At 33.9% G+C, this 26,434-nt stretch overlaps 1 protein-coding gene across 2 annotated transcripts in view; it reads left to right on the top strand.

Moving 5' to 3' along the window:
- Nucleotides 1–26,434, top strand: part of STS (steroid sulfatase) — a 122,404-nt gene that overhangs the window by 19,079 nt on the left and 76,891 nt on the right. For both annotated transcript variants that reach the window (XM_048928534.1, XM_048928541.1), the window contains 5 exons: nucleotides 4,105–4,257; nucleotides 5,435–5,556; nucleotides 7,831–7,953; nucleotides 13,923–14,346; nucleotides 21,077–21,213. In XM_048928534.1, the coding sequence (XP_048784491.1) occupies nucleotides 4,105–4,257; nucleotides 5,435–5,556; nucleotides 7,831–7,953; nucleotides 13,923–14,346; nucleotides 21,077–21,213 (959 nt within the window). The remainder of the gene's footprint in view (nucleotides 1–4,104; nucleotides 4,258–5,434; nucleotides 5,557–7,830; nucleotides 7,954–13,922; nucleotides 14,347–21,076; nucleotides 21,214–26,434) is intronic.

Here is a 26,434-nt window from a genome sequence, read left to right as displayed (position 1 = left end):
TTGAAGAAAAATTTTGCAGCTAAAACTCATTAAGAATTGTCCCTAGTTCCCAGGTGTCAGTGGTATTACATAAAGTAATAAGCTGTTAAACTAGTACCGTTAGTAGAACACATCATACTAATGGAAAAGTACATTGGTTGTGTACTAGGAAAAACTTTTTTTTTTGCTCCTATTGTATGCTGAGCACACACAGACAATCCATAATCAAGTTGGGATACATCTCATGCATCTTTATTCCTTTTATATACACGTCGTTTAAATTAGGTCTTTAGGCTCTCTTCCTTCTCTGGAAAAAGATAATGAACATTACTTTCAGCATTTCATTGTATCAGTCTTAAGAAGAGTTGAATCATTCTCTTAATATGTTTATCTCTTCCTACTAATTAGAGAGGATGCTTAGATAATTAACTCAGGCTAAATGCATAACTTTAAGATGAATAAAATTCAGATGGATTGGTTTGCACCATGACTGCTTAGTTGATAAAAGCCATATAGGCTTTTAGCTCCTCTGTGGGTAAAATTACCCACAGAATGAATGAAGGAAGCCTTTTTTTCAGTTGTTGACTCTGACACAGTAAGTTGTATTGAGAGTCCTTGAGTTCTGTCATAATGAAGGCATAAGTAACAATAGAGCCGTTTTAAAAATAATAATCTCACATTTTGAGAACAAATTTATGCAAATACAATTTCTGTTTTCTTTTAGTGGAACATCCTTTTGGAAAGAGCATAACATACTGGATCATATTATTTATGTGTTACTTGTTAGCCTTACATAGCAAAGAAAAATTTACTGGCTGTTTCACAGCAATCTCTGTAGTAAACTACTTTGACTAGAAAAGTTGTTTTAGGTAGTGGGAAAAGCAATAATATTATGTTATGCAATCCAAAGCTTTGATCTTGACATACTCCAGAGGATGCCATTGAGTAACTCAAAAGAGACAGTTTTTGTCATACAATTTCTTCCTCTCTTCAATTTGGCCTCTTGAAACATCCACTTCACAAATTATCTAGCTTTGGTATATAACAAAAACCTGACTCAATGGCTTTCAAAAAATATTAATTAAGCTAGATATCATGGATGAGTTTAAGCTAAGCCCTCAAATATGTCAGGAAGTGTCATATTACATTGTTTAATGTAGCACTGTAAAGATCTTATTCTAATGGGCATATACATAGAAAACATGTTAATACTTGCATATGTCAACATTTTTGCACAGTTCAGCATTATTATTTAGTATTTTCTGAAGTGAGGTACTATAGATATCAGAGAAGAAACTTTCACATCTCTCTTACCTTTCCTTTCCATCAAAATCTAGTGGTATTGTTACTATGTCTTTAAGCTAAACACAAAACACATGCTGATGTAAAACACTGACCTAAAATTCTTCTAACTGCAAAGACTGAGCAGAGATGCATTCTTCATATATGCATATATGCATATACATCTTAATAATGTGCAATTACTGAATCTGAAAGATTTCTTTTAGCGCTTTAGAACACCTCCCTGGGAAATTACATGATATTATTAGTACTAATTATACTGTTATTATTAATAACAGTTAATCATGATTTACCTTCCTTTTTTTTTTTTTTTTTAAATCTCTCAGGATGGTGGGCCTCTGACAGAGGTCAGATGACTACCTGTGGTACTCTTTTATTTCACTACTGGCTAGACCACATTCAGAACTAAATTTCTAATGAGTATTTGTCTGGCAGAAGGAATGTTACTGAACATTAATCATGGAACTAATATACATATCTAATCAAACAGTTTGAAGGGGGTTTTTTTTGTTTGTTTTAAATAAAACTGATGGAACTATATTAAACAATAAAATCTTATCTTCCATTCATGATACGATTTACTACAAGGAAAAAAATGGTTTATTATTTAACAATACTGCTGTTAAATTCTGTTATGTTGTTGGGATTAACCTAGTAAATTTTAGAGAGATCATTTTAAAAAGATACTTAAATTGAACTTATGTCTGACAGAGGCTTTGTCTAAGTTACTAAGTTACTAAGTTACTAGTTAGGATGTCGTAATTGAATTTTTGCATGATTTTAGTCTGTTGCAAATGCAAAGTAAATTTTGTTTATCTAAATGAAATACTATTAGGATTAAGCCAAAAGGATATTATTTTATTTATCTTTTGGAGGTAATATGACATAAAGGATGCAACATTAATGTGTCCTCACAAGTGCTGAGTACAGAGGGTCCTGTACTCCACTTTTCTGCTGGCAACACTATTTCTGACACAAGCTAGAATGCCATTGGTCTTCTTGGCCACCTGGGCACACTGCTGGCTCACGTTTAGCTGAGCGTTGACCAACACCCTCAAATCCATTTCGTCTGCACAGTCTTCCAGCTACTCTGCTCCAAGCCTGTTGCCTGGGATTGCTGTGGCCAAAGTGAAGGACTTGGCAGTTGGTCTTATTGAACTTAATCCCTCTGGCTTTAGCCCAGCTACCCAGCCAGTCCAAACCCCTCTGTAGGGCTATTCTACCTCTAGGCAGATCAACACGTCCTCCCACCTCATTGTCATCTGCAAAGTAACTGAGGGTGCATTCAATCCCCTTGTCCAGGTCGTCAGTAAAGATAATAAACAGCACAGGCCTCAGTTCTGACCCCTGGGAAACACCACTTGTAACTGATCAAGTCTTATCTGTGGAGGCTCTTCTTCCCAACCATTTCCCTTCATCTTCCCTAACTGTAGCTGCTCAGCTCTTTTATCCCACATAGTCCCAATTCTCTCACCCTTTTTTCCTCAGTTTATCTGCCTGTCCACCGTCATACTGTCTCTTCCTGTTTCTTAAACTCTCTACTGTTTCTCCTCATTTCAACCCACGGCTCTTATTTCAGGTGGGTCCCTTATTTCCTTCCTGGATTTTTATTCAAGTCAGAACAAGTTCTACCAGTTGTGACTACTGGGTGCTTATGGATGCTTTTGCCCACCACACCTCAGTGATTTATGAATTGCTCTCCCTTGATGTTTAGTCCCTTTGCACAAACTCTTTTTTGCAGTTCTGACTTCTTTATGTTCTCTCCATTTGCTTTTATTTACCATAACTCACAGATTTACAACCTTTCCTTTCTTGATCTGCTGTCCACATTCTCTCTGGAAATCTTTGTTCCTGGTTCTTTTTCCTACTGTTTCGCTTTCAAAATTTCTACCTCAGTGGAACCTGCCAGTTGTCCTCCATTTTCCTTTTTGTCCCAGCATAAGCAGGTGTGCAGATGGGACTCATATCTCAACTGTGTTTGAAAAAAGGTTGCCAGAATCCAGAAAAGATGGAAGTATCACTAGGGGTAAAAGAAAAAGGTGTTCTGTTTTGCTGAATGTACTTGGCACTGTCCATCAAAGCCCAGTGTTGCTCAAATTCAGCCAGAGCATAGTCAGTTTAAACAGATCCCTATGTAGGTAAAATAGAATTCATAGCATTCAATGTAGCAATGTGTCCATTACATTACTCTTCCTGTTTGAAGTTGGATAAAGCATGAGCTATTTTTATAGAACATTATTGTATGTAAAAAATACATTTACACAGTTTTGCTATAGGCCATGATTTGTGATTTTTTTTTTATTAAATATGCCTTTCAATAATTTTGCAGTGCATATTTTTATCTCCTTTGCCATGTTATTTTATCCTGTGTGTAAATAGAATTTTCCTTTGCTGAAGAACTATTCACTCACTTCAGTAGCAGAATTGATTTTTTTGCAATGTACATTTGAAATTTTGATTCTAAAATATTTCGATTTTTATGTTCCTAAATGTAATGGTTTATTTCTCTGTAGCACTTCTGTATACATAGATATACTGTCGTAAAGGTTCTAACTGCTTATTTGTTTTTATTTAAAAACTCAGTAAACACTTGGAAGGAATGACTATTGTTTAACAAAAGATGCATTTTTAATTTAAAAAAATATTGGAGAGAAAACAATGCAAAAAATCTCTTAAGCAAAACAAAAAAAAAAAAAAAAAAAAAACAAAAAAAAAAAAAAAAAAAACTTTTACTATTGAATCCAAGGCAATAATATTAGAATTATTATTATTTTTTTTTAAAGTCTTTATCTCTTACCTTTTTCTCTTGTTCTTATATACCAGGAAGAAGATGGGACTTCTTTTATTTTTAATGATTTTCCAGTGTGCCATAAATAGTGTCAATACCTACAGTGTTTCAAATCCCAATGTCGTTTTACTGATAGCTGATGATCTTGGTATTGGAGACCTGGGATGTTATGGGAACAGAACTTTAAGGTACAATTATATATCTGCAGGAGTCATAGCTTTGTGTTTAGCCTTTTCTAAGAATTTATCAATTAAAAATGAATGAAAACAACAACAACAAAGAAAACAGGTTGTATTATGTTTTTTATATGTTGAAAAAGTAATAACCTTTCTGTAGAATAGAATATTCAACCTTATATTCATTACATCGTTAGCTAATGTATTTATCCAAACAAAAAGTTGAAACATAAACAGAGAATTGAGCAAACAACTCTGATGGGCTACTCTGCACTGCACTGCACTGTTCATGGACTGAGATAAAGAGAGGGAGATCATTCACCAAATATCATCACAGGCAAAACAGACTCTGTGCAAAATAAATTAATCTATTTTTTTCCAACTACTAACAGATTAGAAAATGTTGTCCTTCCCAAACTGATCCCATATAGGCTTCCCACGGGCTGCAGCTCTCCCAGCACTGCCCCAACACAGCTGTGTATTGAGGAACCCTTCAGTCACTGCCCCTCACAGTCCCCATGGGTGGCAGCTCCCCCAGCCCTCCTGCCCCACCGCTACCCCTCTTCTGGGCTGCAGGGAGCTGCTGCTCCATCTTGGAGCCCTCCTGCCCTCCTGCTGCACCTTAGTGCCTGCTGGGCCATTCCTGTCATATTTGTCACTCCTGAGAACCAGAACAGCTCAAATATGTGTATTCTGTGTTATGACAATTCAGAATTTCATCTCCGGAGTATGAAAAAATTTCTTGTTATCATAGATGATGTCATCATATATGATGCTGCAGATAGCAAAAAATCTATTGGAAAATTAATATTTCTGACTAAATTTGAACTTTTATGTGGAAGGATTACTGTTTCTTGAGGTTATAGTCATTAATCTTGTAGGTTAGTGATGTACCAGAACACACAGTAGGTCGTGGCCAGTTCTCATTTCTAATATTCTCGCTGTAGAACTGAAGGCACAGGCTTTACTCCTGTAGCAGCCAACTTTTGTCTGCATGATGACAAGGTTCTCAAGCAGATATGGAAGGTTGGATGTTAGCTCCTGTAGCTAACATTAGAGTCAAACTGTGAACATTAATAACATGGAGTCTAATACAAAATCTTAATCTCACCATGCTCATTTTTAAATAATCTTATCTGTATACTCTTCTATTTTTTAATTATTATTATTATTATTATTTGTTTTTAAGAACACCTAATATTGACAGGCTAGCAAAAGAAGGAGTGACACTTACTCAGCATTTAGCTGCGTCACCACTGTGTACTCCAAGCAGGGCAGCTTTCCTGACAGGGAGATACCCTATCAGATCAGGTAAAATTCAAATATTTCATTTATATATATATTATTTTATTTTCAGTAAACTGTGCATTTTTGCTCTGCCTTTTTCCTCATGTGTTTACCAGGTTAGGTACTCGTTTCAGTGTCTAATCAAGCTTTGGAGAGTTGGGCAACATTTGAAACCTTCTGTAGATGGTAGATTTTCTCACTGCCAAAGAGTTCACACAATATAAAGCTTTTTATTGAGTTAAATATTTTTAAAAACACTGAGAAAAGATTGAACTATGGTTGTTTAATGGCAGGAGCAGCCAAACTTTGACTTCCTCCACTGTCCAAAACTGTAAGCTGTTCACCTCTTCAGTTGTTTCATATCTTTTCTTTCATATCTTGCCATACACAGTGTTAGGTATCCTATGAATGCATATAACTTATCTTACTTCAAATCTAAAGACAATCTGAGAACCTGTTTATTTTAGTGTGCTGAGACTGATCTCCTCTGTGCTTAGGCATGCAATTTTAACATTCTCTCAACATAATTTTTAGCAGGAATCATTATACATTAATCAGATCACTTGTTCATTAGTGATAAAACATCCTGTCCTTGCTTCTGGGAATGAAAGCAAAGCAAGACTCTGGAGCCTACTTGATACATTCATGTTCATTCAAATCATGTAACAAGCTTCTGCAAAAGTGCCAGCTAATGTAACTTGCTAAATTTCCATTACATTCAGCTGCAAAGGAAAATTTTATATACCTATTACAGTTATATTGCTATTAATATTTACTGTAGGTAAAGCCAGAGGTCAGTTTCCATTATAGACCTTGTTCTTCAGAAAAATTAGCGTTTGAACTGATTTTTGTTCTTAAATGGCCTGTTCTCAGTTACACCTAATAACTTCCATGTGCATGCAAAAATTGAACTCTGTCTTAACAAAATTATGAAATTGTTAAATATAGACTACTCTGGAACACTAGTAAAGAATTAGTAGAAAATTGTCATAGAAAAAGCTAGAATCACAGTTTTGAAAAAGTAATATTTTTCTGCATCTCTAGGAGTTTTATATTTCAAAATATATTATTTGATTAGACACAAACTCAGAGAAAGGTACTGATGAAAAAAAAAATCATAGTTTTATAATTTGTTTCTGATAACTTAAAGGAATTATATGGATTTCAGTTAAGAGAGACCAAAATACACCTTGAAATGAAATACAGATGTGTATAGACAACTAAAACTGCCTAAACCATCGATCACTAAAACTGATGTTGCTGTGCAAGGTGAAAATCTGAAGTCAGCATTTGAAAGACAGAGATCACTTTAATAAACTGGTCTAACAAGCCTTTTTCTCTTCTAACCACAATGAATACCTGAGGGAAGATTCTGGTTGTCTAGATCAGTCATGTAATTTTGGCACTGCAATCATCCAAGTTGCATAATTCAAACTTCCTGAAGATACATCTGCACAGATTTGCATAGATATCCTGTGTTCTGTCTGTCTGTACTCTGAGCCAAATCTCATCTGGAATCCTAGTGATCTAATTTTAATGAACCTGAGCTCTCTAGTTCATCATCCTGAGAGTAGCTTATAAACTCAAGTTAGTGTTTTCAGACTATCAGTGCATAGAGATTACTGTGACTTATTTAGATGTTGTCTTACTAGCTGATGACTGATGTTGCTTTGATACTCTCAGGCTGGAAGTCAGTCGTGTGTCCAGGCTATTGGAGCACTGATTTTCTCCCACCAAAACTGAGTGCTCTAGACACTGTTTCTAAAGTCAGGCTCTCTTGCTCTTTTTTGACCTAATGATATTTATGCTGAAAAATTGCCCTGCATTTACTGCCTTCTTTCAAATTACCTTGAAGTCATGAAGAAAACCACGTATAAGGAAAGTGGAAGATTTGGGAGAAGAATTTGGAAAGTGTCCTCAACTCCATTCCTTCCCCATGTTCAAGAAAAATAAATTATGCAAGCTCAACTTCTTCAAGTTATGTTATATCTTAGAGTGCTTACAGGTCTTGCAGCTCTTTGTGTGACTGAACGTGGTTGACCCCACGTTCACAGCAACAGAATTTCCATTTTCTCCACTTACCATTTTCTGGTAAAAATACAGGAAAAAAATCAGCTGAACAAATGACAACAGATGACAGTATCTGCCACTTGTGTTTCATAATGACTGCTGGTAATATGTCATTTATACGGTACTACTTCAAGAAAAAAATCAGAAGTTCAAGAAGAAGTTCAGAAATAATCAATGAAAACTGTTTCACGGTGTTATCTAAGTCTCATTCATTCTCACTGTATTCAGGAATGGCTGCTTTTTCACGAGTTGGTGTCTTCCTATTTTCTGCTTCTTCTGGTGGACTTCCTTCTGAAGAAATAACATTTTCCAAACTCCTGAAGCAAAGAGGTTATGCAACAGCTCTAATAGGTAAGATTGCATAAGTACGTAGCATTTTTTTCATTCTTTTGAATAAAAGAACCTTAGTTTTGTATGTAGATTATTAGGGGTCTGTATTAAGAGTCTTCACAGCATAATAATGATTTTTTTTCCAACAAAAAGCTGAGCACATTCCCATGCATATGTGAAACACAAATCATGTAAGTATGTCTAATTTTCTTGTACAATTGCAGTTTCATTTGCAATATACAAAAATTAACATGGTGAATAAACTGAAAATCAATCAGTCTTGAAAAGCTTTTGGTATAAATAAACTATATTTCAATACAAGTAGAGACAATGAAGGATTCCAGAGTACAAAAGTCATCACAGAGGTGTATTCCATTTCATTTCACCAGTTTTTGGATATTCATAAAATAGTGTTCTAGTTGGGCTGTCTGTATTTTCTTCTTATTTATAGGTAATCTCAAGATATGGTAGATGTTTAGTGAAAAAAAAACAATGTTTCTCTTGTATTTCACAGAATGTTCAAACAACTAAATGAAGCATAATATCCGGTGATGAACAAATATGTATTGATGGGTAAAAGGAATCCCACTAAATTCCCATTAAACAGAATTGGAATTAATATCACAAAAGTTCACTTTAAATAATGTGAAGTGTTTTATTTTTTTTTCTTGTTTTGCCATTGATTTTTTCTACATTGATTACAGTTTAGCTTATTTCTATGAAATACTACTAATGCTACACACTGTACTTTTCTTCACTAGAATTTCAAGGAAATGGTTGTTTGGAGAACATCATGCACCAATGTTTCTACATTCTTTTGGAAGATGAATGCATCCAATTTCACTTTAAAATGTAACAGAAGCTTATAATTTGGGAATTATTTCTTGTTTAAAAATCTGACTTTAGCAAGGCTAGTAATTCATACAACCTTTTTAGAAATATCTGTATAACATAGATCGTTCAGTACCGATGTCCCTAACTTGAACAGTCCCCCTTATCTGTACGTCAGTCATAGAAAGTATAAAATACCTTCATGTTCTGCCAGACCAAAAACAGAATAACAAGAAGCCCTAACATAAATATATTTAGCACGGGTATATTTGAACGCTGGAGGAAAAATCCATTAATAATTTGTCATATTCATATTGGAGTTAACTCCATATTCAATTAAAGAATACTGAAAAAAAAAAAAAAAAAATTTATATTTGTGACAAGCACTGTAACGCAAAGCATTTTTTTTTTGGAGTTGACCTAGTTAATGTTCTTTTTTTAACTAGTTTCACTGTAACATGACAGCTTGCCTCTTACATTTCCAGAAGTTATCTCCATGAAGCTTATTGAACAATTCTTCCAAGCAACCTGAATGATAGCTATGAAACCATAAGATGTAATATTACCATACCCTTAGTGTATAATGAAGGCTTCCAAAAAAATCAAGAAGAAAGTTAAAATTGAGGATAAGTATATGTAAATGACAGAGAGAAAAATTATGTAGATTTGAAGACTAGATAGACAGACACTATTTTCTGTCTCTGCTGGTATTCTTATCACATCATACCATTCTAGACCGGGGAATCTTTGCTTGGTTCAGTAACTCGCAATTCCCAAACAATTAATGACCAAATTCTGGATAAGGATAGTTGGAAGCTTTTCTGTTCCTTAGACCAGTACCAACACTTTTTTTTTTTTTTTTTTTTTTTTTTTTTTTTTTTGTGCGTGTCTGTGTCTGTGTTCTGAATATGTGCTTCCTCTTGCTTGATACATCTTTGAATATATTTTAGCTGTTATGCATACACTTTTTTATCTCATTTCTTTTCCCCTGTGGCACAAAGAAGGTGACCTCCTACAGAAATGGCAGGTGGAGACTAATTCAGAAGATCTGTAATGAAACTAAGTTTTTCCTTAAAAAACTTAGATACATTGAATCTCTAATATTTCACCAGTTAAGGATTGTATGTAGTAGCAAGAACGGTTGATATTTTGTGGGAAATAGCTACTTATAACCTAAAAAAATGCACTTCAGGTAGATCAGTATTATTTTAGCTACTGCTATAAATACGTTGATATTGTTTTTCCTACAGCTCTACTCAACTACACTTTACTAAACATCAGCTTTCCCTTACGACTATTATTCAGTGCTGTACAATCTATGAATATACAGGTGTCATAATTATGAAATAAACAAGACAGTTTGGCTAAGCAGGTTATTATACCAAAAAGAAAATAGAGTGCTTATCCTTGTCCTGGGCTCACTGTAAAACTCTAAAGGAAGAATTTCTTTCTGGAGATCCTTCCCCGCTGCTAGTCAGCTCTTAAATGGGTCTAGGAGAAGTGGAGCCAGGCTCCACCCCTTCTGGCATCACAGGTGAATTGCCTTCACCTGTGCTCCTAGGGCTGACTCATTGCTCTCTTCAGGTGATCAATCAGAGATTCAGGCCATGATTCAGCAGTTCCCATGCAAGTGCATTGTCTAGCATTCTAAGGAGTTTAAAATACAGTTATGTAGATAATCTCCAAAGTTAAAAATATTAATTTATAAAGAGGAATTTGTACCTTTAGTCCAGAGTGATATATTGCAATATTTGAACACATCATCACATTAGTGAGAAATAAAAGTCTGAGTCTATGCAGTAGAATTAATGGAACAGTTTTTAACAGAAGAATTTATAACTACTTTTAGAGAAGAGGAGATTCAGGAGAGATCTCGTGGCACTCTGTAACTTCCTGAAGGGAAGTTGTGATTAGGAGGGTTTTGGCCTTTTCTTCCATGCAACAAATAGGACCTGAGAAAATGGCCAAAAGTTGTACCAGGGAAGATTTAGATTAGACATAAGGAAAAACTTATTCTCTCAAAGAGTGGTCGGGCACTGGAATGGCTGCTCAGGGAGGTCACTGTCCCTGACAGTGTTCAAAAGGCTTCTGGATGATGAGCTATAATATGTGGCCTAGTAGGTAGTAATGGTGCTAGAAGGACAGTTGGGCTAGATGATCTTGTAGGTCCTTTCCAACCTTGTGATTCTATGATTCTGCGATTCAATGACAACGTTGCAGTATTGATAACATATGCACAAATATTTCATATTATCATAATTACTATGTATTTCATATAAATACATTTCTTGGAGCATATAAAATATTTTTATTTGCTTCTTGGTCTGCATTTTGTATCTTACCTTTTATCTGTGGATCAGAAAATGATACAAAGAAAATACATCAGCATATATAATGCAACCTTCAGATTGCTCTCTTTTCAGCTGTCTGAGGGAAAAGCAAAGGAAAACATGTATTGCTACAGCCTACCCAGTGTTCCAAGATCTGAAATCTGAGTTCAAAATGGAATTTTTTAGCTATATTGGACTTCCTTCTGACATCCACTTGTCTTTCATTGCATTGCTTTTGCACTGCAAAAATTTTAGTTGTGGTAGAAGGATAATGAAAAAAACTAGGTTTCAAACTATCAAAGAACTCATCATGAAGAATTAACAGCATAAATTTCACTCAGAAGCTTGGTAGAATCTGCTGAAATTTGTATGATGCTTGGCTGGTCCGAACTGTGAAACTTTACTTTTGCAAAAAAAAAACATCATCACAAGGAATGATAAACTAAAGAAGGAAAAAAAACAAACAAAAAAAAAAAAAAACGTGTACCTAACCATCACTTACTTTTTGACAGTAGTGCAAACTCTATCAAAGCACTCTGTTTCATCAGCCTTTTAAAAGTGACAATTTTGTCTTTCAGTCACAGTTGCTGGTATAATTAGAACCTATGCGGTTTCTTTGCCTCGCCAGCTTGCTCTGTATGCTTGCTATGTATGGTTTCAGTTGCTTCAAACAAATATTTTCTAAAGCCCAAGTTCATCTTGGTTGTAGAAGAATTTGTTGAGCTTGCTAGAAAACTGCTGGTAAGTTTTACACTGTCCTTAATGTTTTATTGCAAGATTCTTCTCTTCTGGCTTGCAATGTCTAGTTTTATTGCCACAGTTTAAACAATTGTATTTATTTATCATAATAAATCACCTTGAAGTATATATGATTTGAGTTCCTTATATTTTTTACATCTATTTATAGGTGTTTTCAGTTTAACAAATGTAAGCAGGAAATTAAAAAAATTAAACTTTAAGATTATTGTATATTCACAATTATAAGCCCGTATATTTATTTCAGTTATCTGACTTTATGAGGATGGCTTGATGCTGAATTTGCTACCTATTGGGCTTGAAAATTATTTCTCAAAGGGAAAAAATTGAAACATTATTTTCAAAAGTCTATGCCTTTGGTCACTGGCAATGAAATTTAGACTTGTAGTCTTTGATAATCCTTTATTGTACCATTTCTACTGTCTGAAAATTCAGTAAAACTTTTCTGATTTTGGTCACAATGTTTGCTGGGTCAAGTAAAAGGAGATACTATAGCCATTCTGTCCATGGAAAGCAGTGCATCAGTACGTCTGCTAGATGTAGAAGCCTATCACAATAAAAAGTGGTAAAAATCTTGATGTGATGCAAGAAAGTTATAGAAGGCTTCCATTTCAATGCCATGTTAAGCATACCTGAAAATGCATTTCTAACTGCTTCTCTAATACACAGAAGTATTTCTAATCAAAGGCCATCTAGGTATGTAGGAGATTTAGAACATTCAATTAGACTAAAGATTACTATGGTATTTTCCTTCACTTCAACAAATGTCATTCCAATTTCATACCATAGTTTAGCTATTTATGAAGAAGTAATGATGCTATGTATTGTTTCAAAATATCAGAACTGATCCTCATCTTCGTGCTCTTTCATACTGCATTCCCCTCATTCATTACTGCCAAACGTGGGAGATGCTCTGCCTGCAATCAGGATTCTTTCTTGCAGATATGTAATGGCTTTTGCTGAGGTGGTAAGAGAAAGGGGAGATGTCTATGCTTTATTCCTTTCATGTATTTTCTACTAAGCGTACCCAGAAATGTTTACAACAAAATACTTCAAATTTGTTTGAGCTAGGTTTGGCCCAGCAATATAAATTGCCATTTATTTTATCAAAGGTGACACTGAAAGTTTTGTCAAATATTCAACATTTTGTTGGTGATACCAAAGAGCATTGCTCTAATGTTAATGTATGGTTAGAGGCTTATTTAAGTTTTCTTCATTTTGCATTGGAATTTAAATAAAAGCTACCAAACAGTTGGATCCATTGTGCTAAGCACTGCAAAAGAATATGATAACGTGTTATCCTCGAGTCATAGAATTATCTAAATACTTACTTTAATCAGCACAAAATAGATTATATCACTATAATGCAAATCAGATTCATTATTTCCACTATTTCTTTGTGTCTGTGTCCAACTTTACTGCACAATTAGAATAATCTCCTACTCAAACAAACTGATGTGAGCTGTAGTATTTTGTAGCAATTTGCTTATTATGAGTTACTTTTCATATATCCATATAAAATATACTTATATATATAGTGAGGGATAATGCAATTTCAGAGAACTGGTAATTATTTAAATAATAAATGCTTTAGTAATTTCATTATTTTTATTTCCTGCTACTGTCTTTTTCTATTTTCTTTAAGTAGTCAAATATGAGTGATTTGCCAGATAAGGTATTAAATAACTCTGCATTCTTTCTTTCTCAGAAAGCAGCAGCCACTACAAACCAGTGTTATTTTTATTCTATGACTTAACTACACATGCACAAAGGCTTCATTTTCAAAGCTGAATATGTGTTAGAGCTTTTCTGCTCTTCAGTGACCTGCTGGCCCACTCAGAATTTAATGGTCTCCTTCAAGAGCGGTACCAAACTAATTCCAGCTAAAAAGAGGAACAGATATGAAACAAATTATTTGATGAATGTGTAAAGAGAGTTATATAGAAAATAGGGATCCACACAATAAATGCTGGGGCAGTATCAGGTAGTGACAGTTTCATATTTGGAAATAGCTCACAATGTAAGTTTGGTTATTTAACTACAGAAGTACTTACTGTTCTCCTCTCTTTGTAGGAAAGTGGCATCTTGGGATGAACTGTGAAAGCAATAATGACTTCTGTCACCACCCCCTCAGTCATGGATTTGATTACTTTTATGGGCTTACTGTGACCAACCTTAGAGACTGCAAGCCTGGCCAAGGCAGCGTGTTTTTAAAAGGGGTTCAGAGGTACCTTGTCATCCTAATCCAAATCCTTGGAGTCACCGTGGTCTCATTGGCAGTAGTGCATTATATTGGCTTCTTCAAAGTACCTTTCCAAGCACTAGGCATCTGTCTGTTAATAACCTGTATTTCACTTGCAGTTTTGATTTTTTTCTTTTATCATTTCCGACACCTGAACTGCTTTTTAATGAGGGACCATCAGATAATCCAGCAGCCATTATCCTATGAGAATCTTACTCAGAGGCTGACAACAGAAGCTGTACGGTTTATAGAAAGGTAGGTTTCTAGCTGTGGTTTGAGTTAATGATGGCAATTTACAATGACATTGCTTCCTAAAAAGTAGATTACCATTTTTTTCTTTAAAGCATGACTGAAGTTAATCACTGTCAAGTGACAGTTTTACAACACAGTGTATGCATGTGTAGAGGAAAGCCATCACTTTCTACTTTGTCTTAATCTCTTTTTTTTTTTTTTTCCAACAGTATGTCATTAATTTCTCTATAGAAACTACAAACTTTTTATGTTTATTTATTTCAGAATAAAAATGTTTAAAAATATATATATTAAACTTCTAACACTTTTTAGGACTTTCATTATTCGGAATTTCAGGTAACCAAAAATATGAAAAGCATTTTGTAATGTGACTTATTTGTATGAAAGCAAAATGTGGAGTTGTACTTTATAAGTTTTCTGGAATGAGAAACTGCTCCTCATCATTGTTTTAGTGCATCCATTAAATGATGAAAACTGCACCCAGTAGTAACTATGAATACATTCACATGATATCATTGCTGAATGCAAACTTAAACCAAAGAATCAATGGGTAATTTTTATGAACTTAATGACGGGACGTGGTAGTCAGCAATATTGTTAGCAAAAAAAATGCCTATCTAAAGTCTTTATCTACTCCAATTTTTCTGTCATTTCATTCATTATAAATATTTGATTTGCCTAGCTCTACTCACAACGCCAAAAAGAAAACATCTTTTAAATCAGATTTCTTTAACTCTCATGAGTAAACAAAATTAAACTAAAGCATCATTATTTCCTCTGGTTAATGGTGATAGATAAATATATTTTCTCATTTGGATTCTAATTAGTTTAACAATGTAATACTTGTTTATTATAAATGCACGCAAGAACACATGTACACACCTGTGGAAGTTTTTGAGAGTTACTGAACAAGGTTTTGGTGGTTTAAAATGTCTCTTTTTGTATATATACGTAGGGAGATTCTGCCTTTTTGTATAAGTCTATTAATTTGCTGTAGTAATTCACAGTGTTTTGGAGATCTCTGAATTATACATTGCTTTCAACATATTGTCAGTAAAATGATAGTTTCAAAACAGGTAAACTCAGGATTGAGAATGAATGCTAAAAAAGTGGTAACACTATTTATTCATTCTCATAATGCACACAAAACATAACTTAGTCAAAGTTTAAAGCTGGCTAAACAAAATATGGTCTGTGTCAGCACAGCTCTGTTGACTCAGCTGGAGGTTGAGGCTTTACATCAGCTAGCACTTGGCCTCCATTCTCAGAGTCATTTCTGGACAACAGTTATTTAAAATTGAAGTGAAGGTTAATAGCATATATTAGTAATTTACAATAAACTTCATTACAGGAATTCTGCAATTGTATTGAGAATTATAAACCAGACAGTTTAGAGTCAAAGCTAAATTAAAAAAATATATCCAAACATATTAGGGTGTTGAGAAGCCATTAGAGCACCCAAGCAATCTTAATTGTGCCTGTTGTGATTTCATATGTAAGTATATGGCCATAAAACTTGCTCCTGGGGAAAAGTGTGAGTATATACACTGAACTGATCTGCCCAATATAATATTGTGAGCAACAAAATCAATATTTGCTTTGACACACTAGCTCTGACATCATGTCAGTGTATCCACAGACCATTGCTTTTGTAACTTGTCTACTGACTTTGGCCATTTGTAGTGGAATGGCAGTCAAGAAACAAAAGGGTTTTAACAGCAGACATGTACGCATGCAATTTTATATGTGTGTATATATATATATATGTAGTTATGTGCATAAAAAAGATAACACATAACATAAAATAGATATTTTATCTATGTAAGTTTATTATACCCATTACCTGCTTTTGTAAGCTCTTCAGAGTTCAGGCAGTGGATTTTCTTGAAATTATTCTCTTTTCTAATTATGTCTATCATACTATCAACTTTATGACTTCTTTCTATCTGTCTATCTATCTGTCAATCTATCTGTCTATCTCTCTGTCTATCTATCTATCTATATCTAGTCATCAGTTTTGATATTTTTCAATCCTTAGAATTTGCTCACAGAATAGCTATGCATGGTTATGCTTACTCTTCTTCACTCTGTTTTTGGAAGGGTGACAGTATTTTTTCTTCCTTGGTCTTGTATATGTTTATTACTCTTTTTATTTGCTCATAGGTAGAGAGAAAGAGTAAATACTATATTGAACTTGGAAATAACACTGCAGAAGAGTATGTACAATTTCATATGAAAGATCTGATATATGCAAACAAATATAAATTTAATTGCTCACTGTAATTGTAAGTGGGCAGGTCAACTCACTGTATGTTAATTCTAATTTTACTTTTCCCCAAGAGCAAGTGCATGTACATATTTTAAACATATCAAAACACTCTCTAGACATTACAGTATATCTGAAAGTCAAATGGATGCTAATTATTTGATTTTAAGTTCAGTGTGGTTGTCACTCATGTCTTTTCAGCATATCCTTTAATAGATAACCAGTGGCACAGACAATCCAAATTAGAAAATGCCAGACCTTTTTTTAATATCTTAGAAACCAGTAAGACAGAAGTATCACTCTATGTTACAGAATCTCTCTCCTAACAAATTCAGATAGCTGATGACAATTAATAACATTTTGTTTTTAAGGTGAAGGTGGTATTTTGTTTTAATAGTAAAGATGATACTCAGAAATTTTCATGCAGATTTTTTTTTCCAGTCATAAATTACATAGCCATAATGTTCAAAATTTGTGATAGTAGTTATTATTATTTTTTTTAAACTACTTATCTATTCAATTTCAGTGCTTGAAAGACTGTCACGTATCTAGATTTATTTTCATCTACTCTCGCAGACTTGTTTGGAATTTTTCCATGTGTCACTAGGTGTTAATATTAGGCAGTTGACATGTTGTACTGAAATCAAGATTTTAATAAAGCACAGTGTTTGTCTAGCTCAATAGACATGAAGCACAAGAAAGACATGGAACTTTTGAAGTGTTTCCTGAGGAGTGCAATGAAGATTGTCAGAGATCTGGAGAACTTCTCCTTTGAAGAAGGGCTGAGGGACCTGAGCTTGTTCAGCCTGGAGATCAGAAAACTCTGGGGAGACTTCACTGTGACCTTCCAGTTCTTAAAAGGAGCTTATAAACAAGGTGGAAAGCGACTTTTTACATGGTCTGATAGTTTTAGGACAAAGGAGAATGGTTTTAAACAGAAAAGGATGAAATTTAGATGAGCTGTTCAGAGGGATGATTTTACTCAGGGGTTGGTGAGGCATGGGCACTAGCTGCCCAAAGAAAATATGAATGCCCCATCCCTAGAGGTGTTCAAGGCCAGGTTACATGGGGAACTGAGCAGCCTGATCTGGGTGGCAACCCTACCCATAGCAGGGGGCGTGAAACTGGATGAACTTTAAGGTCTCTTCCAACCCAAAGCCATTCATCGTATGATTTTCAGGCAAAGGTAGGTACTACTGTCTACTTTCATAGCTGCTGTGAATACTTTCAACACTATAGAATCTGTAGCTTAAAAATTTAGTACTTTAGGATGGAATTTGAGGACAATTTTACATTGGCAGAAGTTTTTTGTTCAGAAAGGTAGTACTTGTTCATCGTATTAAAGATTAATATAGAGTTTATTGAGGGCAAGTAAAACTAAGCCCTGTCATGTCATGTTCCCACTTAGTGTCCAGAATTAAATCATGCAGAAAATGTCCCTCTGATTTGACAGCCACAGGCCTACAAATACCAAACCTTGCCTATTGCTCTGCCACAGTGGTTTTGGATGAACATCAGTGCTTGCGAAGACAAACAGAAGTACCCAGGGAGCTTTTAGTTCAGCAAATACTTGAAATGAAATAACAAGAACGACAACAGAGTTAAAGACCTGTTAGGTGAGGGGTGACTTCATATTAAAGCTGTCCTTTTAATAGCTCAAGCCTGAATTAAATATTTGAATGACACAAAGACTCCTCACAGTAAATAAGCAGAATTTAATACTATATAGTGCAGTGGTATTACCAGCAGTGTGATGCATTTAGATGTTTTCAATGTCAGGTATGTGTATTCTAAGGAATGTCATAAGTTGGAACCATGTAATTTATCTTGCTATTCAGTAGATTGAAAAGAATGTGATTTGTGTTTTGATAAAAATTCCTTGCTAGATTTGGGTAAGTGAACCTCAGATCTTTAGAAGCTGAAGTTCCCTGTGTCTGAAGTGTGTAAAAGATAGTGATGATACATCTTTGAAGGAGCTGTTTACTGAAGTGATTCAGGAGAATGAAGCTGTTATTGTCAGATATCTCTCCTACCTACTAGCTGATATTGTCATTCCATTTCAAGGTCATATTAAAAGTAGTCTTTTATAATTCTCCTCAAAGAGTTTTGGCAGGAGATAAATAGCTGTGTGTGATCTTTTATAGGATATTAATAGGTGAGACACTTCTCCAGCTGACAGTGAGCTGTCAATCAGAACCTGTCAATTTGGGTTGCAAAGGAGAGAATGATTTAGTGCCCCTGTATGTTAGACATTGATTGGATGCCTTTTATGAAAGTATGATCTTTATATCAGTTCCGTTAAAGAAAAGAATTGCTGTATCTTGAAAATGACTTACTTTAGCAATACACATATACATTTACAAGTATGCACAATCTGTAAAATCAGAACAAGACAGTTTGCATGAAAAGTAAATCATGCCTGCACTGTTACAAGTAAAAAGTGTATTTTTTTGTGGTATTCCACCCTAAAATTTATGCATTGCACTCAATTCAGTGAACTGTGATTTAGGAAAAAGCTAAAGATTAAGATGCAGTAAAAGAATTGAGATTGTAAAAAGCAACGAAACAACTGCCTTGCAGAAATGTTCTTTAATGAAGGGTCAGTGTTAGGTTAAGACACATAATAAATGTTAAATTTATACATGTACATCTTTTTTATTTGAAATGCTGACATTTTCAGTCTTTTTAATTGACTCAGAAGCCTCCTTTATTATTTTTGCTACAATAATGAAAATTTCCCACACATATGACCTGCCAAATAACAATCAATACAAACTTCATGGTAAATGTATATTTTATGAGAAATATTATATTTTTATTTTTGGGAATCTCTACTTTATAATACATTTATCAGTACTGAGATCATAAAAGTTATCTGAAGGGAATTCAAATATTCCTTTTCAATTTCCCACATGATAAATACTCTATTTATTCTGTGATTACTTGACCACTTTTTTAAAAAGGAGATATATTTATAGAGAAAACTTCCCAGTCAGAAACACTGTTATCCAATGAATAATCTAGGTAAAATTTTACCTTTTTGTGTTTATTCATTGCTGCCTGTGTCAATAAGAAAGTTTTAACCATGCAACTTCTGCCAGAACAAATCCAATCCATGAGAGAAGATAAATACATCAAAACATACTATATTTAATTTTCCTTCAAAATATCCATCAAAATATTGATGTCATATGAATCTCTTTTATGAAGTTTGTTGATAGATTAGAATACATATTTTTAAATGAATAATTTGCATGTGCACATCTGGATTGTTCTTCCATCCCTTTAAAAGATGGATGAACTAACTGCATGAGGAACTATCTAGTTTTCCTTTGATGTTAGCATGAATCATATATATAATCCACCAGAGAAGTGACAAGGGAAAATACAGTAAATAACCCCAAAAGTGCTCTATAATTAGCTGAGTGTCTTAAGGTGAGATTCAGACAAGTTCTCTGGGTAGTGCTCTTGTTATTCAACTGAAATTTACAGTATGTGTAATGCATTACAAATGTTGTTATAGCGTATGGTAGTAAATTCAGCTGGTACTGTACACTTTAAAGTAAAGTTCTATAAATAATGCATAAAGAAATGTTCTTATTTGAGCTTTTCTTTCACAGCCTGCTGGAACTGATCGTAAATATCATGTTGACATATCACATGAACAGCAAAATTTACAGAGTCTGTTTATTGCACTCCTTCATCTCAGTTCAAGAAATAGAATTAAAACAATGGAGACTTTATTACAGTGAGAGGAGAACAATTGCTTTGTATTAATATGCATTTTAAAAATATTTATGCCTTGATGCAGCTTATAAAAATACAATGTATTTCTATTGTTACGTGCTAATCATATGCATAAAAATACCTCATTAAATAACAGGAGAAGATTTTGTCATAAACCTTAGTCTGGATAAAGGAGAAAGTGCTAGTATATTTGGTTTGATACAGTCTGATATTATGGTATTGGCCCAGGTTCTTACAATAGTCTAGTTAGTTTATTACCTTCCATACGACCTTGTTGAAGAAATTGACTGTATATACATATGTATATTGTACTAAATGGGTATGTTTCTGGACAGCAGTTGCATTAGGGCTCTTAAACATATACCTCTAAAACTAATAGATTCTTGTAGCCAGAATCTGCTAGATTCCTGGCTTTAAATAAAATCTCTTTCTATAGAGATAGCAAACAGTAATTGATTAATTTTATTTATTTATTTATTTATTTATTTATTTTAATGCATTCAATTCAGTGTGCACTTAGTTGAAAATTTTTACTGTCTGTGTGTTTGTTGTGTGTTCAGGATTTACCCTGTAATCAGATACTTTATCCTACTTTGTATTCATTTTGGGTTTTTTTGAGCTCCACTGCCAAAACAATTCTGCTTCGAAATTTTTAAATAAAAGACTAAATCTAAGTTTTTTATGATTGTAGTTATTTGTTTTGTTTTTCTTTTTCCCCAGGAACCATAATGCACCATTTCTTCTTGTCCTGTCTTATCTTCATGTCCATACTGCTCTATATGCTTCAAAAATGTTCAGAGGAAAAAGCAGGCATGGATTATATGGAGATGCTGTAGAAGAAATGGATTGGAGTGTAGGTATGTTGATCTTAGTTTAGTATCATTGAAGGCGTGTCCATCAAACATAGAATTCTGCAATGTGGATATCTGTAGTATGTTACACATAATTGACCCTAATAGTTAGGGGGGAAAAGATAGATAAGATATAATAACTACTCTGTGATCAAATTTGTTATGTCTTACAAATACTTACTCTCTTCTTTGACTATAACGGTAAATCAGTGTGGACTTTCTTCATGAAAATGGTGTTTCCTTGTTCATGAGTTCAGCTTTGGTCCATATGGATGTAGAGTGCTCTGAAAGTAATGCCTCCTATATATTTCCATGGAAACTACAAAAGATACAAAGAGTAAAATAACTCTACTTGATAGAGCAAATTCACATCTATAAGCCACCATTAGCTATGCATTTTTACCAGTGACGAACAAGAGCCTGCTTGCCATGCTTATAAAAATCTGCATGGCCATCTGGAATTTGACTAATCTTTCATGTAGCAGTAACCACTGCTGAAATGCACCACCCTTCTCCTCATTGTGCTCACATTCACTGTTTGGTGTCCATAAATGTCCAGCAAGTTGATTAATGTCAGTGGATGCCATTTTTTCTGCATGGAGGAATTAAATTCCACCCGCTTTGCTTTACATGCACTTCCATGTCAAATGCCATTTTGTCAGACTGTCCCTCTGATGTCATCTATCACACAGCAGCAAAATGTAGTGGAATGTTGGTGGGAAGGTTTAACCATTACTGCCATGCCACCATCTGCCTCTGATGTAGGCCAACACAATAAATTAAGAGGCACTGATTTTGGAGTAGCCCTCATATTTTTAAACTATGCAAGCATGTGTGGATAAACCTTGTGTATATTCTTCTGCATCTTTTGCATCAAGAATTCTAGTTGCAGAAGTTAGAGGACCAAAAACAAGGTATATTTAATGATTTGTAGTTTATTTAGTACAATACTCGCAGAAATAAACAATTTGGGAAAGCCCTTATTTGGGAGAAACTGCATGTATTTGTAAGGAATGGCTTTCAGTATGTGGGGTAAATGGACTAAGTAGTAAAAAAAGCTCTTTTGTATGTCTGATTTTGTAAAGAGAAATAGGATTTAATTCAATATGTATTGCACCCTGAATCTTTATTACTTCCGTCAGTGCCAACCTGTATTTAGTAAATCAAGAGTTTGCACTGCATAGGGGTATTCATGAGTCCTGTCATTTCGGTTTGCATTGTCTTTGTGGTAAGCTTGTTTCACTGCCTGGGTTTGATTTTTCTATTTCTTTTTCTATTCCATGTTAGCAAGGATGTTCTAGCCCAATCGATCATTTGCTGTCTTTGGGTTTTGCTCCCCCCTTGAGGAGAGTGGCTCTGGAGTTTAAACACACTGGAAACCTAGGCAGCTCCTGCTTCAGACTATCTAATGATGCAGAGGTGATAGCAGATTGGAAGCCAGAGTAACCACAGGCTTTTAAGAGATGTGTCACACAAACTGTTTCAAACTGCAGGACACCAAAATGTGACTTGGAATGATTGAGATAAATCAGATATAAAAATGTAGTAGTGATAGCATAGGAATTTTGGAAAAACTCAAGAGAAGAGAAACATGAGTTTCTTCTAGTATTGGCCTTTATTATAGGAGCATCAGAACTAGTAGGGCTAGACCAATTAGGAAACAGGTTCTTGGCTAATTTAAACTAGTGTACAAATGCCAAATTTTGTCTCAGCTGAGGATTTGGCTATTTGGTGTGGTATATGTCTTATAAGACTCCTCTCTTTGGACAGATTGCATATTGACTCCGGGAGGCAGCAGATGTGTTTAGTTTCTTTGCTATTTTTTCCTCTATTATTAATATGATGAAAGAAGGTTATGTCTAACATTCTAATAGAGACTGAAGGAAAAACATAGACTTTTTCTTTTTTTTTTTTTTAATTGATGAGAGCACTATTTCCATTAGTTTCCACTGAAAATTCTAGTCTTAATGAATCAACTATATCAGACAAAGTACATTTATTTGCAATACTATTGATGCCAGTAACCATGATTTCCTTGAGTACTTCTTATGACATTAGTAGAAAAATTAAACAAAATTGTCTGGAAAAGCTGAAAAAAAAAGAAAACTTTTAGCTTTCTACAACGGGTTGTATTATTATTTGTTAAACAGAAATTAGTATTTATGCACAAAGGAATGTAATTTGCAAAATAAATAAGAATAAACTATGCCACATATAGCAATATGCAACACAATCTTTTAATTAAAGGTAGGACATAATAAATATATAATATTTATTATAATATAATACAATAATTTTACATAATATAAATAACAACATAATATAATATATATAATATTATAAACATAATAAATACATAATGAATGTATGGAAAACATGATTATAGTATATAATCAAAAATGCTTGACACTTTCCAGGAAGCCAATCACCAACTACAATTCATTTCTAATAGAAATTTGTGGTGTACAATTTGTTGAGTGTTGAGAAATATCAGTCCTTTATGGATGACTAAAAAGAGAAGAAAAAAAAAAAGAAGAAAAACCTGGAGGAGAACAACAGAAACAATGTTATGGTTGTCAAATAAGAGTAAAGGAAAATTTATATCAAATTGGGCCATGAAATGCAAATTAAATACTGTTCCTGATTTGAGAGACCAATTAGTGTCAGAAAGAAAGCTCTAGCTGTCATATGCAAGAGGAAGAACAATTTCTTTTCTAAAAGTAAGACAGAGAAGTCCACTCTGACTAAGAATCCTAAACGAAAGACAATTCACCCTTTTTATTTGTTTATTTATTTAAATTAAATTACCTAATTGGGCAATAATTCAATTAAAAGACAATCTCTGTACTAGGAGGTGAAAAACATATATAAAGCATAAGTAAAATACTCTATTGATTGTTTCACGTTTGTGACTTGTTAAACCAACATTGAAGAGTATGATTACAGTCCATGTCAAAAACAGTAAATACAAAGTATTTGAATAAGCTTTAGGTCTGTGTATTTTTACTATTTTTGCAAACTGATATGTGTTTAACAGAATCCAGTGTTTAAGGCATTCAGTTATAATGTCACTGTATGTGACATGCCTTAGAGAGTTATTCTCTGGATAATATTAAATTTGTTTCAATGTAGGCTAAGCACCTTATTAATGCTATTAATTATAATTCAACTGAGAGCAGATAAAATAATCTTGTAGTCTAAAATGGAAAAGAAATGATGAGTGAATGAAAAGAGTGTTATCCTTCTTTTCCTTCCTCTCTTCTTGCTTTCTTCATTTCTAATTCAGTATAGGAAAATAAATGGATATTTTCAGAAATGATTTTTTTTACTCTAAATTGCATAACACTAATTTCATTAGTGTTAGCAGTGTGAAGAGTTCTGAAGCCCTCTGTGGACTTGTATATAAGCTGCATGAAGATAGACTAATTCAACACCACTTTTGGAAATGGCTGTTTATTGTTCTGTTTACAGTAGTAAGCCTACTAACCAGTTTTTAATCCCTTGTGGAACAATCAGTGGTGAATGTCTGAAGTGTAAAAATGTCTCAGAAATTGTAGTCTGGCACAAGCTAGTTTCCTGTAAGGTAACTGTGCTGGATGTCTTTATTATTAGAATGCCCTTCAAGCTGGAAAAAACTTAACTGCTTCTCTGCCATATTCTTTTATTGTGTATTAGGATCAACTTATGCCAAGATGCAAAAATTTTGCCATCTGATGTTATTTAATTAGAATAAGAGGAGTGGGATCTTAATGCGTCTTATTCTTACTTTAAGCTTGTGGTTGAAATATCTTAAAAGGTTCAGTAAAATTCTATATTGTGAAAGTAGCTCCATATCTCTCCAGTACAAAAGAGATAATAGAGCTACTGAAGAAAGTCTGGCAGAGGTCTGCAAAGGTGATTTACAGGACTGGAGCACCTTTCTTATGAGGAAAAGCTGAGTACTGGGACTATTCAACATAGGGAATAGAAGGCACAGGGGGATTTCATCAGTATCTATAGATACATACCTGAAGGAGTGGTCAAGAAAGACAAAAGGCTCTTTCTATGCCTGCTGACAGGAAAAATGGGCACAGACTGTAGCAAAGAAGGTTCCATCAGAAAGCACTCATTTACTATGGAGCACTGGCAAAGGTAGCTTAGGGGGGATGTAAAGTCTCCTCCTTGGAGATATTCAAATGCTGTCTGGATATGGGCCTGGGCAACCAGTCTGAGTGAGGTGCTGAACCCGAGGTCTGTTCCAACCTTTAACCATTCTGTCATCTTCTGAGATGTTCAAGAAAAGGGGAAAGAAACTAGTTGCTAAAATTGATTTATATTTTGAAAACAAATCAGGCAATAGCTTCTAAGAGATAGTCTGTAGGATCCAAGGAGCTATTCACTGAAGAAAGCAGAAGCAAAATGCATTATGTTACTACAGTGATTACAGATATTGAGGATGCTGATTATATCTTAAATAGGATTTCCTTACTAAATTGTACACTGTTTTCTTGCTATATCTAGTGATGGACAAGCAAAAAATAAGATGTGAAATCTAGAAAATAACTTGTAAACCTTAGCTATTTAAAATGAAATCTCACTATATTTCAATAGCTAATGTTATTCAAAGTCAAATTTGCACTAATATAATTCATAGAAACATCTGTAATCAGAAACTTTCATTACTGTAGAGTTTATGTAAGACGAACAGCAGCATGCTAATAATCTCAGACTGAATGAGTTTAAGTAAAGACACCAGGAAACAAAAAAAAAATGAAGAGATTTCACTTCCTATTTATTTATCAGGGAGAAATAGAGATTGAAGAATAATCTCACATTAGGATATATAATTTTATAGTTATTTATTATATAGTTATATATATTTAATTTCATATTGTTTATATATAATTATATATTATTATTATACTGATCCATTTTAGAGCTGAACAAAGTAAATATTTGTGTCTAAATGCAAAGAAAGGACTTCAGAGATAAACAAAAAAATAAACCACAGATGAGGAAACAATCATCTAAGGACTGATCTTTTGCTTAAGAGTATTCTTTTGTGGGTTTTTTTGGTTGGTTTTTTTTTTTTTTTGGCAGAAATTCATAAAATAGAATTGAATCATTTTTTTCTCTTTTGTCCCTAAAGATGAGCTTAATTTGTCATTATTTTTCACCTAATGCAGTCATTTGTAACAGTGCAAAATCAATTTAAAAGGTAATCAAAGCAGAATGATACCACCATATT

Source organism: Lagopus muta, chromosome 1, assembly GCF_023343835.1.
Source record: "Lagopus muta isolate bLagMut1 chromosome 1, bLagMut1 primary, whole genome shotgun sequence".
NCBI classification, from domain to species: domain Eukaryota; kingdom Metazoa; phylum Chordata; class Aves; order Galliformes; family Phasianidae; genus Lagopus; species Lagopus muta.
The sequence above is the reverse complement of the archived record's forward strand: the minus strand, read 5'-3'. Positions and strand labels throughout refer to the sequence as shown.